Below are 15,016 nucleotides of genomic sequence, written 5' to 3'. Positions count from 1 at the left end.
AGACTACCCTATTCGTTGTAGCTACAAAAATGTTTTTATTAGACCTCTTAATTGTTGAAAGCATCTCTGACTCGCATTCACAGATTATGGTCATCTTCTATACCCCATACACTCACGCCTTTTTGTCCACGAAGGGGTAGGCGGAGGCGGAACTAGTGCACCAATTTTTCTATTCTTGACCATTTATATTTCGAAGCATGTGATGGGGCATCTATTCCTTCGTCCACAACGTTCAAGGCACGAAAATAAGGGATAATGAAAACAATTATCGTAATAAATAGTAAATTTAATTGAATAATATATTTCCATACGTTAAAATAAATTGTTGAAGCGTAACAATTATGGAGTTTTTATCACACATATAGATTGAGGTAAACTTAATTTATATCTATGGTATAGACAAAAAATATGGCACTTATATTTATTAGTTAGTCCCAGAAATGTGAACAATATATTTTTATAAGTAGGTACGACAGCGGCAATGTGAAATGACAGATGGAGTGGCGTTCAGAAACACGATTGATCGAGAGTTGATCGGCGAGTATTTTTAACATTGACGTATATTCTATAGACACGAACGTCCATATAAACTATTTGTTCAAAATCTGAACTGAAATGGCAACCGTCACTGTTATAACCTATTTATTTACTTGGATAACAAATATTTTTATTTCTTAGACTAATATTTTTTATTCAAATCCAGGGTTTACACTTAGACTCGAGTTCTTATATCATGAGCGTCACTCCGTACACAATCACAGTTTGCCAATATTAACCATACTAAATGTCAGTTTGAATGGACTGCAGTTCAATTCAGTTGAACACAGTGAATGTTCGGAACGCAAAATCTAGTACGTAGTACATATATTATATCGATTTTTATAGTAGTAATAGTTATACTATTATAGTAAAAGGAAAACTAACAAGTCACTTGTGCCCACTAACAGTAACTCTTTATACACGAATTAAAAGTTCGTTAAACGTTAACGTTCTACAGACATTTGAAAACCGAACGGTTGCTGTTCAAAAATTGTATAAAAAATACTTTTGATGAAACTGAACCAATTCATCGATGGTGTTATGATTAGATAAAATGGCAAAAAAAATCTAATTATATATGTCGCATATTGTCAAAGAAATTTCACTAGTCACATTACAATGAAACGTTAGATTGTCAATCGATTTCATTTCTTACAATTTAACGGCTTGGTTTTAGTGATTTAATGACTGGTGAAATTGTGGTATCAAGGCTTTGCCAATATAACTGCGACATAGGTGTATAAAGAGTGGGTAGTATTTGTTTACGTTTCTAGAGATTGTTGATGAGTATATTACAATTTTGTACATTTTGGCTCTAAAATAAAGGCACTTTTCGTTACGCATCAGGTGCGTGGATATACCTAGCTGTTTGCCCGACGAGGATTAGGTCTTTTATGATGGTAGTTGAGCTTCCGTGCCCAATCCTTTGTACTACTATTTCCTGAGATCAATTTCCCATCTGGCACGAACAGCAGACGGGCACTCCGCCCTTCATCCTAGCCGTTTCAAAATACGTCTGATTCGGACTTAGTACAAGAAACATGTAGTCGATATATTTGTGTTCACATGTTAGATTGTGTTCCTCACTTACATTTGGTATGTAACGTCGTGACGGTTTTGTGTGCCTGAAAATAAATATCTTATTGATTATGACCTGGTTATTTATATTTGATTTTTATATTTATTTACTGCTAACCCTGTCGTATATTTCAAGATTATTAACTATGTATTTTATTTTACTATTAGCTGTTGTTCGCGGATTTGCTTGCGTACAACTTTTGCGTGAAAAAGCGCCACATTTTCCGAGTAAAAAGTACCCTACATGTTAATCAAGACATGGACTAATTCTGTCCATATCAGCCCAGTAGTTTTGAAGTTTAATACATAATAACTAATATATATACAATACAAATACTCTTGTAAGCATTTTAAACAAAAAAAGGAAAATAAATCGTACAATATCATTAAATCTATGAACTTGCTGCTCGTCTCTGTAATTAGTGGAACATGACGTGTATCTATAAAAAAATATTTCAAGATTCTTGACGGTATCACAAATTTTAATCAAGCGACGTCAAACAACACTTGTGTGTCATAAAATCAATTCTGGAGACCATTTTTGTGTACCCGATTACAATAGTTAGCATTTTCGCACTATTGATATAGCTTTTCATTCCGATTTACTTCACATACAACGCTTTTTAACCCCGAAGGGATTGGCAATTGGCGCATCTGGCGAGCATGGGGCGAGCCAGATGAGAAAATACCATTTTGCCCGACTCGGGAATCGAACCCAAGACGTCAGCATTGCAGTCGTACCGTGATAACTACGCCACCGAGGTCCACACCCCTGTTTCACTCCACTGAACTATAAAATGCAAATGGCTGTTAATTCTTTCTTTGGCGTGGCGGCAGACAATAGTTTAAATAATTTGGCAGTAATACTAACTTGCATACTTCGGTTCTAATGATTTGTTTAAACTTGCTCTCCGACTGCACCACATATCGTAAGTCATCATTTTCGTCGATAATTTCGTAAATTGGGAACATCTGAAACAATCATTAACGCTGGATATAGTTGTAATAAAACAATTATTCCGAATTTATCGAGGTTTTTTATATTAGGGGGGGGAGGAGGGGACTGAGGTGTTTGTCGTCCGAAAAGTCACAATATCTACGTACATTTTACAAATACATCATGTTTTTTGCAAAAAAAAAGACCGATGTTCGGATAGCGTGACTGATGTAAGCCGTACTTTAGAGAAGTATATCTGCCCCTACGTATGCCAATATGGTGGTTTTAACACTCCTTAATTTATCAATAAAGAATTATACTAACATTGCGGTCAGCATCGCACGGTTCGTTAAATTCGTAGTCCTCGCCGTCTCGCTCCTTGACGGTGGTCTCTTCCTCGTATAAAACATCCTGGAAACAGGGTTAAGCGGGGAATACATTACTAGCTGGCATATTTGCTTAACAGCTCCTTGCACGTTCATCGTCATTTGTATAATATAATTAGATGGCTGTTTCAGGCGAGCAAATAGATCATCTTCAACATGTTGCAAATACAATGCAAGGCTAATCAATTAAGTTGATAATGCGAAAGAAACTTTGTCCGTTTCGATTTTAAGCCGCTGAACAAATTTTGATGGTATTTGTTACGGGCCTTCAAAAGTCTTAAAAAATTGCGTTACGTAATACTTAAGCGGCCCCTTACGGAAAAAGTTTGAATTTCAAAGAACATAGGAATTTTTTTAAACTATATTATGTCAGTAAATTCCAAGACCGCGAATTGTAGTTATTTCTTACGAAGTTTTTTAGTAGTTCTTCGATTGCTTCCTCTGGATAATACTGGCTTTTGACATGGCACATGTATTGCCCACTGCATTCGGCTGGCATTTCTGTAAAATATATTTTAATTATATACTATTATGGGTTATATAACTACCTACAGCTTTTGCACCTAACCACGCCCTCATAAGACTTTCTCCAGTATACCGAAATCAAATTAAAAAGAGAGGTACGGCGACCCCAACATAATCCCCCGCGATGACTGGGCAGTAGTTGTAATGCACTTTTTCTGCGAACCCTAAAAAAAACAAAAATGGTCCACGAGAACCAGCAAAATTTTGAAAAGGGTCTTTGAGAAAAAAAATATGGGAATCTCTGATTTTAACCGTTGACAATATTGGTTGTTGTCATATTGTACTCTATCTTTCTCTCTCTAACTGAAATAATTAGAAAAAGACGTAATTCTTACTATAGGCTATTAGAGTTCGGTTGTGTTCATGACGCGGTATACGTTCCTGGGTTTTTCTACTTTCCGCCAGACATTTAATGTTCATGGGAAATAATGCAGTCCTGAGAAAACCGAAAACAAATTCCCATCCAGTAATAAATTACATTCTAGAAATGACGCATCCTGTACCTAAATATATCGCACCTTTAGAATAACAATGACTCAAGTGCAAGAGACCGATAAATTGACTTTATAATCTACAATATTTAAAAAGTAACAAACTCTCGAATGCAGCATGAATTTTCATGTAATTGCCGAAAGTAATAGTAAGTAAATTTAATGTTTTTTTGCACTTGCATCAATATAATTCTAATGCTGCGATACACACTCACGGAGTAATGAAAATAATTTATTAGAATGACTCAACCAGGTAAATATAAGGTGAAGCTGACAATACGACTTTAATTTCAAATATTATATGGCTAGGTCTTGTAATTAGTAATCATAAAAATAATAATAAAGTAACATAACACGAAAAAAAAATATTTACGAATAGTATATCAGGAAAGTAAGCAATATTAACAAAATATTCAAATAAACATTGATAGTTTAATTTTTCATAAAGAATGTGCAATTCAAGATACCTAGATAATAAATTAACCAATTTTCTTAATTATTTAGTGATTATCCGCAATTTTAAATAAACGATCCCAATTCGGCTTATCTAAAAAACGTACCAATTAGAACAAAGGTTTTTTTGACATGCTTACAAATGGGCTATTTTGATTGGTTTGCTCTCAGAATCGGATTGAAGATTGAGATTGGTATCGTTTATTGAAAACGGCTGTATATCAATAATTAATTAGTAATGTAATAATAGTAATAATTTCTTAAATAATACTGTGTAAACCTTTAATATAAATTATTTATGTTAGTTGTGGTTGCCTGTAACTGGGTAGTTTGATTTAAGTTTTTGCCTTCTTTTATTCTTAATGCACCCACCGGCGATCCGATAAAAATATATAAAATAAAATTATTTTACAAAAAGTTAATCGTCATTATTTGATAATTATTTTTATGGTTCTATAGCCCTATTCCCCTATGAAATTAAAGTCGTATTATCGGTTTCATGCAATGGATAATACGTAATATAGAAAATAATATAATTGAAACTTTATGTATTTATTGTAAGTACATAAGGTTTATTTAGCGCTAAATATAATTTTTGTACGCTTTTTTTTAAACTGATGATCTTGTACAGATTTATTGTCACTTATGATTTACAAAATAAATATATTAATCTTTATATTCATCATTAAATAATTCTCATCGCTGTATATTTTAAGTACCTACATTAAAATAAGAAGTATTAAATATAAAGATATTAGTAATGGTAATTACCTGATTCTATGGTGGGATGCGCTTTGCAGGAGAATGCTGCTAGGAGAGTAGCCTGAAAGTTAAGTGTTAATTGTTTCAATCCATGTTTGTAGCGAAGAACATTATTAAAAGAAACTGTTGTTTATCAAATAAGAAAAGAATCATCAATCAGTTCACCCAGTCAAAAGTTCTGAGGTAACAAAAAAAAAGAAAATACAGTCGAATTGAGAATCTCCTCCTATTTTAAGTCGGTAAAAATGCATTTCTAATTTAAATAGATGTATGAAACCTGGATAGAAAGAAAGTTCGTCTATCGTAGATTTCAAATCAGTAATAAAAAGGCCATTTTTGACTAACTGCCCTCTCGATTACCAAACAGACTATATTTTATAATAATAAAAAAAATACTCACAATAAGGGCGAAATTTAGTTGACTCATGATGGCGATTTCTTCTACCCTCCTCAAAAATGTTCACTCCACTACGTACGAATTCAAAATGATGTATGGGACTAAAGGATTGCTTTCAGTATTTTATAGTATTTTCCTTCATGTTTGTAACATTTATTGTGTCATACCCGTGAGGTAAGCAATTACATCAGTATACACAATGTATGACGTAGATATTGTTCGAAGCGACTGTCTAATTGTCATTTAAGGCTCGGTCAATGTCCACACGATGAGTGATTCGACTAGTTATTCCAAAAGTAATACTTTACTGTCATGCACCTGCCATGATTACATCTGCACCACCCTAAGGTTGACTGGTAGTAGTGGCAAAGGATGAAATTTTTCGAAATAGAACCCGACATGTCATAAACTTACATACTAATACGCATGAATGTGGTGTGCAAATTGTGCTAATGATAATTCGATTTTACATAATTATGAAAGGGAAGCCGACGGGAATCGGGCTATATGGAACCTTCACCTGGTAGAGAATGGAACCACTGACTGGTAGAGAATGTCTATAGCATTAACTCCGCCTGTATACATTTGTATATGGAGTGCTAAGTAAATAAATAATAACTCGTTAATTAGGTTAGGCATAGCAGTATCACTAAATAGTATAAAACAAAGTCGCTTTCTCTGTCCCTATGTATGCTTAAATCTTTAAAACTACGCAACGGATTTTGATGCGGTTTTTTTAATAGATAGAATGATTCAAGAGGAAGGTTTATATGTATAATAATAAAATCCATTAAATAGTGGAGAAATACTGTTATTTTGTTATGTTATACCCGTGCGAGGCCAGAGCGGGCCGCTATGTTTTTATATAAGTACAACGTTCACAGTTTTTCTGTGGTGTATTTAGTATCAGCAATGCACCCGTGCGAAGCCGGGGTGGGTCGCTAGTACGATAATAAACGGATAAATAAGAACGAAGTAATCTACGCAGTACGCATACATCTTGAGCCCCGTCTCATTGCTCTATGTGTCCGCTAATATACAGTCTTACTTATAAAAAATTCGTAAAGCTATGCTTAGTTAAAACACAAATTTACTCGATCAGCTTTAAGTGAAAACCCGCCGTCTTGCCTCTTAATAAGGTTTATACAAGGAAACCGGTGATGTTTTTGACAAATATTTAAGCAATTCTTAACCACTTCTTAACACTAAAACAAATTTATAAGTAATATTGATAGCAATTTCACTATGGACGCAACGGTCGGTTTTTTTCATTTGATTCCTCGCGTGTGCCGCCGTCACTGCGCTAGCTGCTAATTCTGTCTGAGGTTTATCCTATACACACCTGCTTGCCTGGCGTTCGCTCTGTATGAGATCCTGGCGGAGTATTAAATTAGTATAACCAAACCAGTGGATAGGTCTCTTGTCTATCTGTTCTCGGTTGTAGATTTCCAATCTGCGGTCGATGTAACATCATACGGTGTTTCGTGTGTGTCTTGCCTTAGTTTTAACGACCGGTGGGTCTGACGTCACCCTTTGGGGAATTCCTATTCCTCAGAGCCCCAGTTCCTAGAATTATCAACACACAATCTTAACTCTAAGAGCAATAAAAATAAATTAGCTAGAAAACTAGGTCCTACACGCCGAACGGGGCAGAAAAGTTCTGGAGTGGCGACCACGAACTGGGAGACGCAGCGTAGGTAGGCCCCCACGAGATGGACCGACGATCTGGTGAGGGTCGTCGGAATCCAATGGACGAGGGCGGTCCAGAACCGGTCCCCATGGCGCTCAATGGGGGAGGCCTATGTCCAGCAGTGGACGATTCCCGGTTGAAATGATGATGGTGGTGATGACACGCCGAACTCCTGAAAAATGAGAACTGCTGGACCCTATGCTCGACCACCATACTCTATTGATCGCAGTCACGCGGGGGAACAGATGAAGGGCGGATGAGAAGGTCCTCTCTTCTAAATCATAACGCCGGCAAGGGAAACAGCCATCGTATCAAATAGAGACCCTACCCTTTGCCGGCCATACATACATACATAAACAAAACACTACAGCGAGTCTTATTATCCTTTCTAAAGAAACACAAGAAGAAAAGATAGAAGAAAAGAGATCTAACACTAGTATTTAACAAGAAATAAGTCCTAATTTTTAGTAGACTTATTGCCTCTGATACAGATGAAGAATAACATATTCGGACATGATTTTAAATGCGTAAATGCGATTGAGAGAGGATGTATTTAAATCGACGAGCTATTAATGTGATATCATTTATGTATATAATCTGAAAATAAGAAACTGAACTAAAAAAAAAAAGATATGATGATGCGATCAAGCAAAAAGAGATAGAAATTTAAATATTTAGTGTCATGTCGGGAACTTTACTCGGAGTATTCCAAGTAAAGTTACCCAACGGAAATCCCATTAAATATTATGACATAATATCCTACCTAATAAAGAAGATAGGAATTTATTTTTCCCTCAGTATAAATCATAATTGCAAAATAATAAACCATGAATACAATAATGAAGTATAGAATAAACGAGACAGTGTTCGTTCATAAGTTGTTTTTTTTTGGGAGGAAAAAACTGCGACCGACATAGTGGAATCCCCGGCTTTGCAACTGAGGACCGGTAGAGAGTAGGAAATGGGGAAAGGATGGGAACTTCCTAGGATGGGCTGAGGGGACAATGAGGTGAAATGTTTGCCGGCCCTTGTATGAATTTACATCCCAGAGGTATACCTATAGGTACACATTGAATTGCGTGCTTAGGTCCACGACGAATGTCCCGCCATGCATTGGTTGTGATAAATTAAAGCTATTGATAAAATAATGAACCAGTGTGATCATGGGGTATGTAAGCATATAACTCTAGATAGAGAACAAAAAAATCTCTGAGCCATTATCAATCGAATAACTAACAAAATGTAAAACGGTCGTGTAAAAACATCGCGCCGCGGGCATATTAGTAACAGAATTGAGATCAATGCAATTGTTCCACACATAGAACACGAGAATAGTATGTATGTGCTTTTACTTTTTGTTTATTGCTTTGAATGTCGAGACGAGCTTACCGTTTGCGTGTTGGTAAGACATATGACTGCCCATAAACAGTAGTAACATCATCTAACACCCTGAATTACAAAGTATTGTTTGGCATTCCACTGCACTCGCCATCCCGAGACATGAGATGTTAAGTTTTATTATGTCTAGTAGATACACTGGCTACAATGTTCTTCAAACCGGAACACAACAGTGACTACACCTTGCTACTTTACGGCAGAAATAGACCAAAATAAATATATAATAAATAGTGGTACCTACCCAGGCCGACTCGCAAATATGACAGACCCACTATCAGTAATGAGAGATAATTACTGTTAAAGATTAGTGCGTTGACGTAGTTTTTTCTTATGGTTAAATGACGAGACGATCAACCCATTTGCCTGATGCTAAGTGACATCTCAGCAACAATATGAGCAGCATTAAACAGAATTGTTAATTACAAAGTAGCTCCGCCCTGTGGAATGGGGGCGTTTGGAGAATTCCACCACGGTATCCCCTGCCTGTCGTAAAAGGCGACTAATAGGGGCCATCGGGGGGTCGTCGGCGGGCGGCTGGGGGCCGTCCGCCCTTAGTGTACGTTGTGCACATCTCGCACATTGTGATGACCCCGAGATGGACGGCAGCGTGGAAGGTAGGCCTCATGCTGCCGTTGACGCCGAGAGCGTCCTTCGGTTACGCGGGGGCTTCTGAGCCCCCCCATAGGAGACGGGCCGCAACAGGCCGCACCGCGCAGGGACGACTGCGGACGAAAACTTAAACATTTCAGTCAGAGGAAGCCCACAGGCGTCCCTAATGCGCCGAAGACGGCCACCGCGGAGTTTTAGTTGGAATACCGTGCGTGTATATAGGTTAGGGACTCGGCCCGGCGGTCACCCGAAGGTCAAGATCAAATCCGGGTGGCTCAACGTCGGGCCGTAAGGCACGGTGACCCCAACGTAACCGCTCAGTCGCCCCCCCCGAAGGCTGGGCGGTAGTCATAAGGCACTTTCTTCGCGAAAACAAAAAAAAAAAAAAAAAAGGTCCAAGCGATCGTCGCCGTAGACATCAATATCAAGTCTCTATTGCTCAGTACTCCTGATTGTTTTGATATCAAGTTAGGGAGACTAACTCCCTCCCTCTTTGTGATTCATGACATTGTTTATTAGTTTTGCTGGTGGTATATTTAATATCAGCCCGGATAGCGACCACCGTACACAAGATATTAAAACCCGACATCATGGCCCACGTCTATCCGGTTTCAACAGGCCGGCATAATTGTGTCGACTGTCGCGGGGTAATTATCGCTCGGCGACATTCTATTGGACCCCACTTTATTCACCATCAGGTGCAGGAAGGTCACTACGCCCATATAAAAAAAAATATGACATCGTTTCTGGTTTTACCATGATAACAACGCGATATAAAGAATTGTTTGTTTTTGATATTGTTATAAGCAGACGAAGGTATGACAATAACATCGAGCTTCCAAGAAATGTTTGTTTTCGCAGCTTGTTTTTTATTATTGTCTGTTTTCTTTTGGATGAGATAATTTAACTGGAAAAATAATGTGTTCATAATGCAAACGAAAATTACAATGCAAATAAAAAACATGCTATAATGTTATTGTCTTTACAAGTTCGTTTGTTGTCTTTGTACATGTGTTCATTTTCATCCTTCAGTTTTCTAAATAAAATATTTTGTAAATTGTATCATATTCTTTTTCCTCTCGACGTTTCGAAGATTCTGCAGCCTTTATGGTCACAGTGCGAAATGAGGTGTTGGCCTGCTGAAAAGTTACTATATCTATCTACATTTAACAATAACACAATATAACAAATGAAATATAAAATATTCAGTTCTGAGTGGTCCATATTAGCTACGTAAACTAGTTAAATACATTAACAAATGTATGTAGAATATGTTTCATTTTAATAAGGTATTTGAATATGTATGATTTTGTGCATTTTTTTGTAAGTAACAGCAACAAAAAAGAAGCCCTTCTGTGAAAACAGCATTAAAATTCGATAAAATTGATGCAGTAATTCAAATTTCAAATATTGCTTCGTGCAGAAATGGGCACGGAGTTGTGATATCGCTTCATCTCTTTCTTTCACACGCAGTGTAATGCCCGCTGACGTCACATGCAAGTATTTCTTCCTTTTTCTGTTCTTTTACACTTACCCCTACTACCTAATTTCAATGGCTTATAACTTGCAGATTTTTCACTAGATTTCAATGATTTCTTTTGTTTCAGAATGTACACAACGTACATAATTTATAAAAGATATAAATAATAAGCCAAATACCTTATTAGGGAACGTACTTCTATCAAATGCGTAATGTTTAATATTAGTTAGTAACGTAAAACGGGGAAATTTTATTCCTTTTAAAAGTGTCCGTCGCGTGCGCTGCGTTAACGGTTAAAGGAGAATGCCCATTTTTGTATGAAAGTTAGGCTACGCTTGCGTCTGTAAAAAACCTTCACTAAACTATAGGGAATATATCCTAAATCTTATATAAATTGAAAACAATTGGATATTCGATGGGAGTTCGGAGTAATCTGAATTTTTATAACTCGGTTATTTTGAGGTTAAGTATGGACTGCAATAATGTACGGTAGAAAGTACCTACGTGCCTAATTAAGTTCAATATTGCAGTACCTACTTGATATTGCTATAAACAATTATTGGACATTCTTTTCACTTAGCTTTAATCGGCCTTATAAGAAACTGATAGGTATTAACATATCTGATGAGACGAAGCTCCAATAAAACTTCTAAGATAGTATGGCGGAATATTAGTTTTCCACTGAGCATATACTATCCGACCCTTTGTGTAAGTACATATTTTTCTGACTTATGACTTATTCTATTACATGGATTAACTTAATCTTTATATTCACCTACCATTATCTCATTTCAATATGGCGTCAACACATATTGTAGAATAGATTCAGCTTAGTTTTTATGACCGGCGGCATGCCTGACGCCAACCCTCTTTGGAGGATTCCGATCCCAGGCAAGTCATGTTAGAAACATCGAGATAAAATGTTGCTTGGCCTGGAAATCGAACAGGAACCCAGCAACTAACTTCACAGCCTGATTAGGCTAATAGTTACTTATCATAGGAAAAAAAAAAAACAAGAAATACAAAATCCGATGTATATTTTTATATAGAAGTGTATTTTTGATAGAGGTATATTTTCTTGGCTTCCCAGAAAACAAACAAGAACTTGATGTAGCCACAACACGCTTATAATACTGCTGAAGTGAGTGAATGACTTCTTGCAGTGCTGGTCGAGTCATGTCATATCGTTGTTGTCTGTGAACCTCTCTATTAACTGATCTCCAGCAGGCAGCACAAACTCATTCCAGCCTTGAAACCTAAAATATAATGTAGAAGTTGAGTAAACATGTTCAGATTATTATTATTGTTAAACTGTTTTCTTTAGTTTTTGCAAGATTTTTCCCACATTGTGGGTAGGTTAATAATAATCTACATAACTTACAAAGTGGATAGCTTGTCTAAGAAATATACTTATCGTTGCTGTGGCACCGCATTGGTGCAGTTAATACACCGCCGGGATATGTCGTCTCGATTAACTGTCCTGGGTCTAGGCTCTAGACGACTTTGTGTTGCTAACTAAAAGGCTTCCGTCTCAAAGTTCGAAACACACTATACACCTTGTTTCTTAACAGTGAATTTCTCGACTCAACTTTAAAATACATAAGAATAACACTCTGATCTTGAGTAAAATATTTTAATAATGAAATGTTTTTAATCAGACAAATCTAAAGTGTCAAATTGTCATTCATTTCAGTTGCCAGTGTAATAAAAATCAGTACCCATATATTCATTTAATTAAAAATAAAGTCCAGACATGTTTAAGCTGACTTTAGTATTTCTGTCAATGCAAGTAAAAGTCGCCATTTGTTTGTTTTCGAAAGGATTAATATTTTATCTTTTTTACCAGCTATTTGGAGTTTGGTCATAATTATTAAGTAAAATATATTTTTTTATAACAATGTTTTTGTTTAATTAATAATATATTTAATCCATATATTATAGATTCAAGTACAAGCACATTTATTGTGCATATTAACTTTTTTTATTCCATATAAAAGAGGAATTTGTTATATATTGGTATCAATTCGCCATATTGGCAGAAAATTATCCGGTGTTTGATTTGCAACAATTAAACAACTTTTTTTTTCATATCTTTAAAACCCCTATTTGCTTAAGACTGAAATAAATACAAATGAAGTAATAATTAAAATTATGATTTTACATGGTTATTTGATTAAGACGCATGACTGACGCAAAGATAGCCTGGTTTTGGGCATTGTCCTTTTGCAACGATCACGTATGACGGAATTGTTCATCTTAAAAAGTTTTACGAAATATATATAAAAGAAAATGTTCTCTGCCGCATCTGTCTGCGTGTCTGAATGCGGTAAATTTAAAAACCTACCCAACGGATTCGAAGCCGCGACCAAAGCTAGTTTTTCATAAATTGTCAGTGTGAATTTCTAAGAAAATCTAGAATATTATGAACTGAATTCATTGTCTCATAGGAGAAAATTTTAGACATTATAGTTTTAATAAATTAATTGAATGCGAAAATTTGTTGGTGAGGATTCAAATTGGTCCTCGTCAAAATACTCGTGTTTGTAGAAACAAAACGTTTGCGAGACCACATTTAAAAACTAATCTGAGAGAAAATATCTGCATTATGTATCAAGTTTCCAACCACAATGGCCAATTAGACATTTTTGATCTTACTTATAAACTTGTTTTAGCGTTAAGAGGTGATTAAGAATTGCTTAAATAGCTGTCAAAAACATCACCGGTGTCCTCGTTTGAATCATTAAGGGGCAAGATGGCGGGTTTTGACTTACAGATGATCGAGTAAATTCGTGTTTTAACTAAGCATAGCTTAGCGAAATTTTTATAAATAAGATTGTGTAATGTGTAGGTAGAAGATACCTTCTCATCAGTAAAAGTTAAAATTAGAAAAGCTGTTAGTAGTTAAACCGTATAAACTTGTACCTATTATGAAATCCAATTTTATGTTTATAATTATTTTGTTAATTTACTTTTTAAGCAATTCTTTCCCCATTTTTATTGCACACATTCTCTTTTTCATTTTATAATTTGGTTACATTTTTAGTGCCTATATTAATGAGATAATTGTAAAAATGGTTAAGTTGTTTAATGTACGCCGTATTCACATTTTAGGACATACACACATACATACATATTCTATATAAAAAAGTAGCAAGAGTGTGAATAGAATTAAGTGAGATTGTATTATTTCTTTTTTTTTCACACACCAGAGTATCTATAATATAAAAATGAGCCGCTGAATGTCTTGCTAAGCGCTAATCTCAAGAGCAGCTGAACCGATTTCGCTAATTCTTTTTTTATAACATTCCTTGAAGTACGAGGATAGTTCTTACGGAGAGAAAAATTTTAAAAATTGCCTGAAAAAGTCTGAAAACAACACTTTTATATATTCCCATCCAAAAGATTCGTAATAATACTTAAAAGTCAATTTGAACTTTAATACCGTATCATAAAGTTTAAGTATTGGTTGAGGGGTTCCGGGAAGGCAAAACAATTGAGTGACGTTAGTATTGTATAAATATTAATGTCAATATGTCGACTGTTAGGCGGTACGAAGTTCGCCGGGTCAGCTAGTTTATTATATTTATTTTTTTGTATTCTCTGTTTTGTGAAAAAAAAAACATACACAGGTGCATTCCCTGTTCGTTCATTATCATAGTTCAGCGGAACAAACTTGTGTACTATAGTATCTTTGTACCTGGCAGAGCTCCGTTGAGATTGGCCACCAAAGCCGAAATTCAGCTAGGAGATTCATTAAACATTTAAAATATTCATTTATGGATTCTGATAGAAATATGTATAAAAAAAAAACATAATATTGCTCAAATATAAATTTATTCGTTCGTTCCAAATGTACAAGCAATTAGAAAATAATAATTAATAAGGAATGTTTTGTACGTATCTTAAATTTTTTGGTCGGTTTAGTTAGCATACCTGCCTTCTAGACGTCCTATTACTTTTAGCATTTAACAGGCATCATAATTAGGGACTAAACCAATTCCGACCAGAATATTAACGATGTAGATAACTATTTCATAAATTCGACGGCCTCTAGAACAAAATCTCACCTGCAAAAAGCTCTAGATGTAATACGAAGGTTTTAGGTTAAATGAAGATATAAATTACTTTTTGCAGATGAGATTTTGTTCTTAGGTCCGTCTATTTATTAAACACCGTAATATAATTAAAAAAAAAAAAACACCAAATAATTAGTTTGTGTTAAAAAGGCAGTCTTATAGCTAAAGACGGGTTTTTCAAGACAACCATATCCC

General features: G+C 35.5%; 1 protein-coding gene across 1 annotated transcript; it reads right to left on the bottom strand.

Annotated features, from left to right (window-relative positions):
* Positions 1–271: 271 nt before the first annotated feature.
* LOC115440694 lies at positions 272–6,271 on the bottom strand. Its single transcript, XM_030165108.2, has 6 exons — positions 5,572–6,271; positions 5,181–5,232; positions 3,350–3,441; positions 2,879–2,965; positions 2,489–2,589; positions 272–1,664 (listed from the first exon to the last, which is right to left on the bottom strand). The coding sequence occupies exons 1-6, from the start codon at positions 5,596–5,598 to the stop codon at positions 1,487–1,489; spliced, it is 537 nt and encodes a 178-aa protein (XP_030020968.1). The 5' UTR covers positions 5,599–6,271; the 3' UTR covers positions 272–1,486.
* Between the last annotated feature and the right edge of the window lie 8,745 nt (positions 6,272–15,016).

The sequence above is a fragment of the Manduca sexta genome, chromosome 20 (genome assembly GCF_014839805.1).
Source record: "Manduca sexta isolate Smith_Timp_Sample1 chromosome 20, JHU_Msex_v1.0, whole genome shotgun sequence".
Taxonomy (NCBI): Eukaryota; Metazoa; Arthropoda; class Insecta; order Lepidoptera; family Sphingidae; genus Manduca; species Manduca sexta.
The sequence above is the reverse complement of the archived record's forward strand: the minus strand, read 5'-3'. Positions and strand labels throughout refer to the sequence as shown.

What these genes read in the sequence shown, in the direction of transcription:
- LOC115440694 (XM_030165108.2), bottom strand. Translation starts at nt 5,598, where the DNA reads ATGAGTCAACTAAATTTCGCCCTTATT. An exon ending in GCATCCCACCATAGAATCAG is followed by an intron (nt 3,442 to 5,180) that starts GTAATTACCATT and finishes TATATTTTACAG; the next exon opens with AAATGCCAGCCGAATGCAGT. An exon ending in AAGAACTACTAAAAAACTTC is followed by an intron (nt 2,966 to 3,349) that starts GTAAGAAATAAC and finishes CCCTGTTTCCAG; the next exon opens with GATGTTTTATACGAGGAAGA.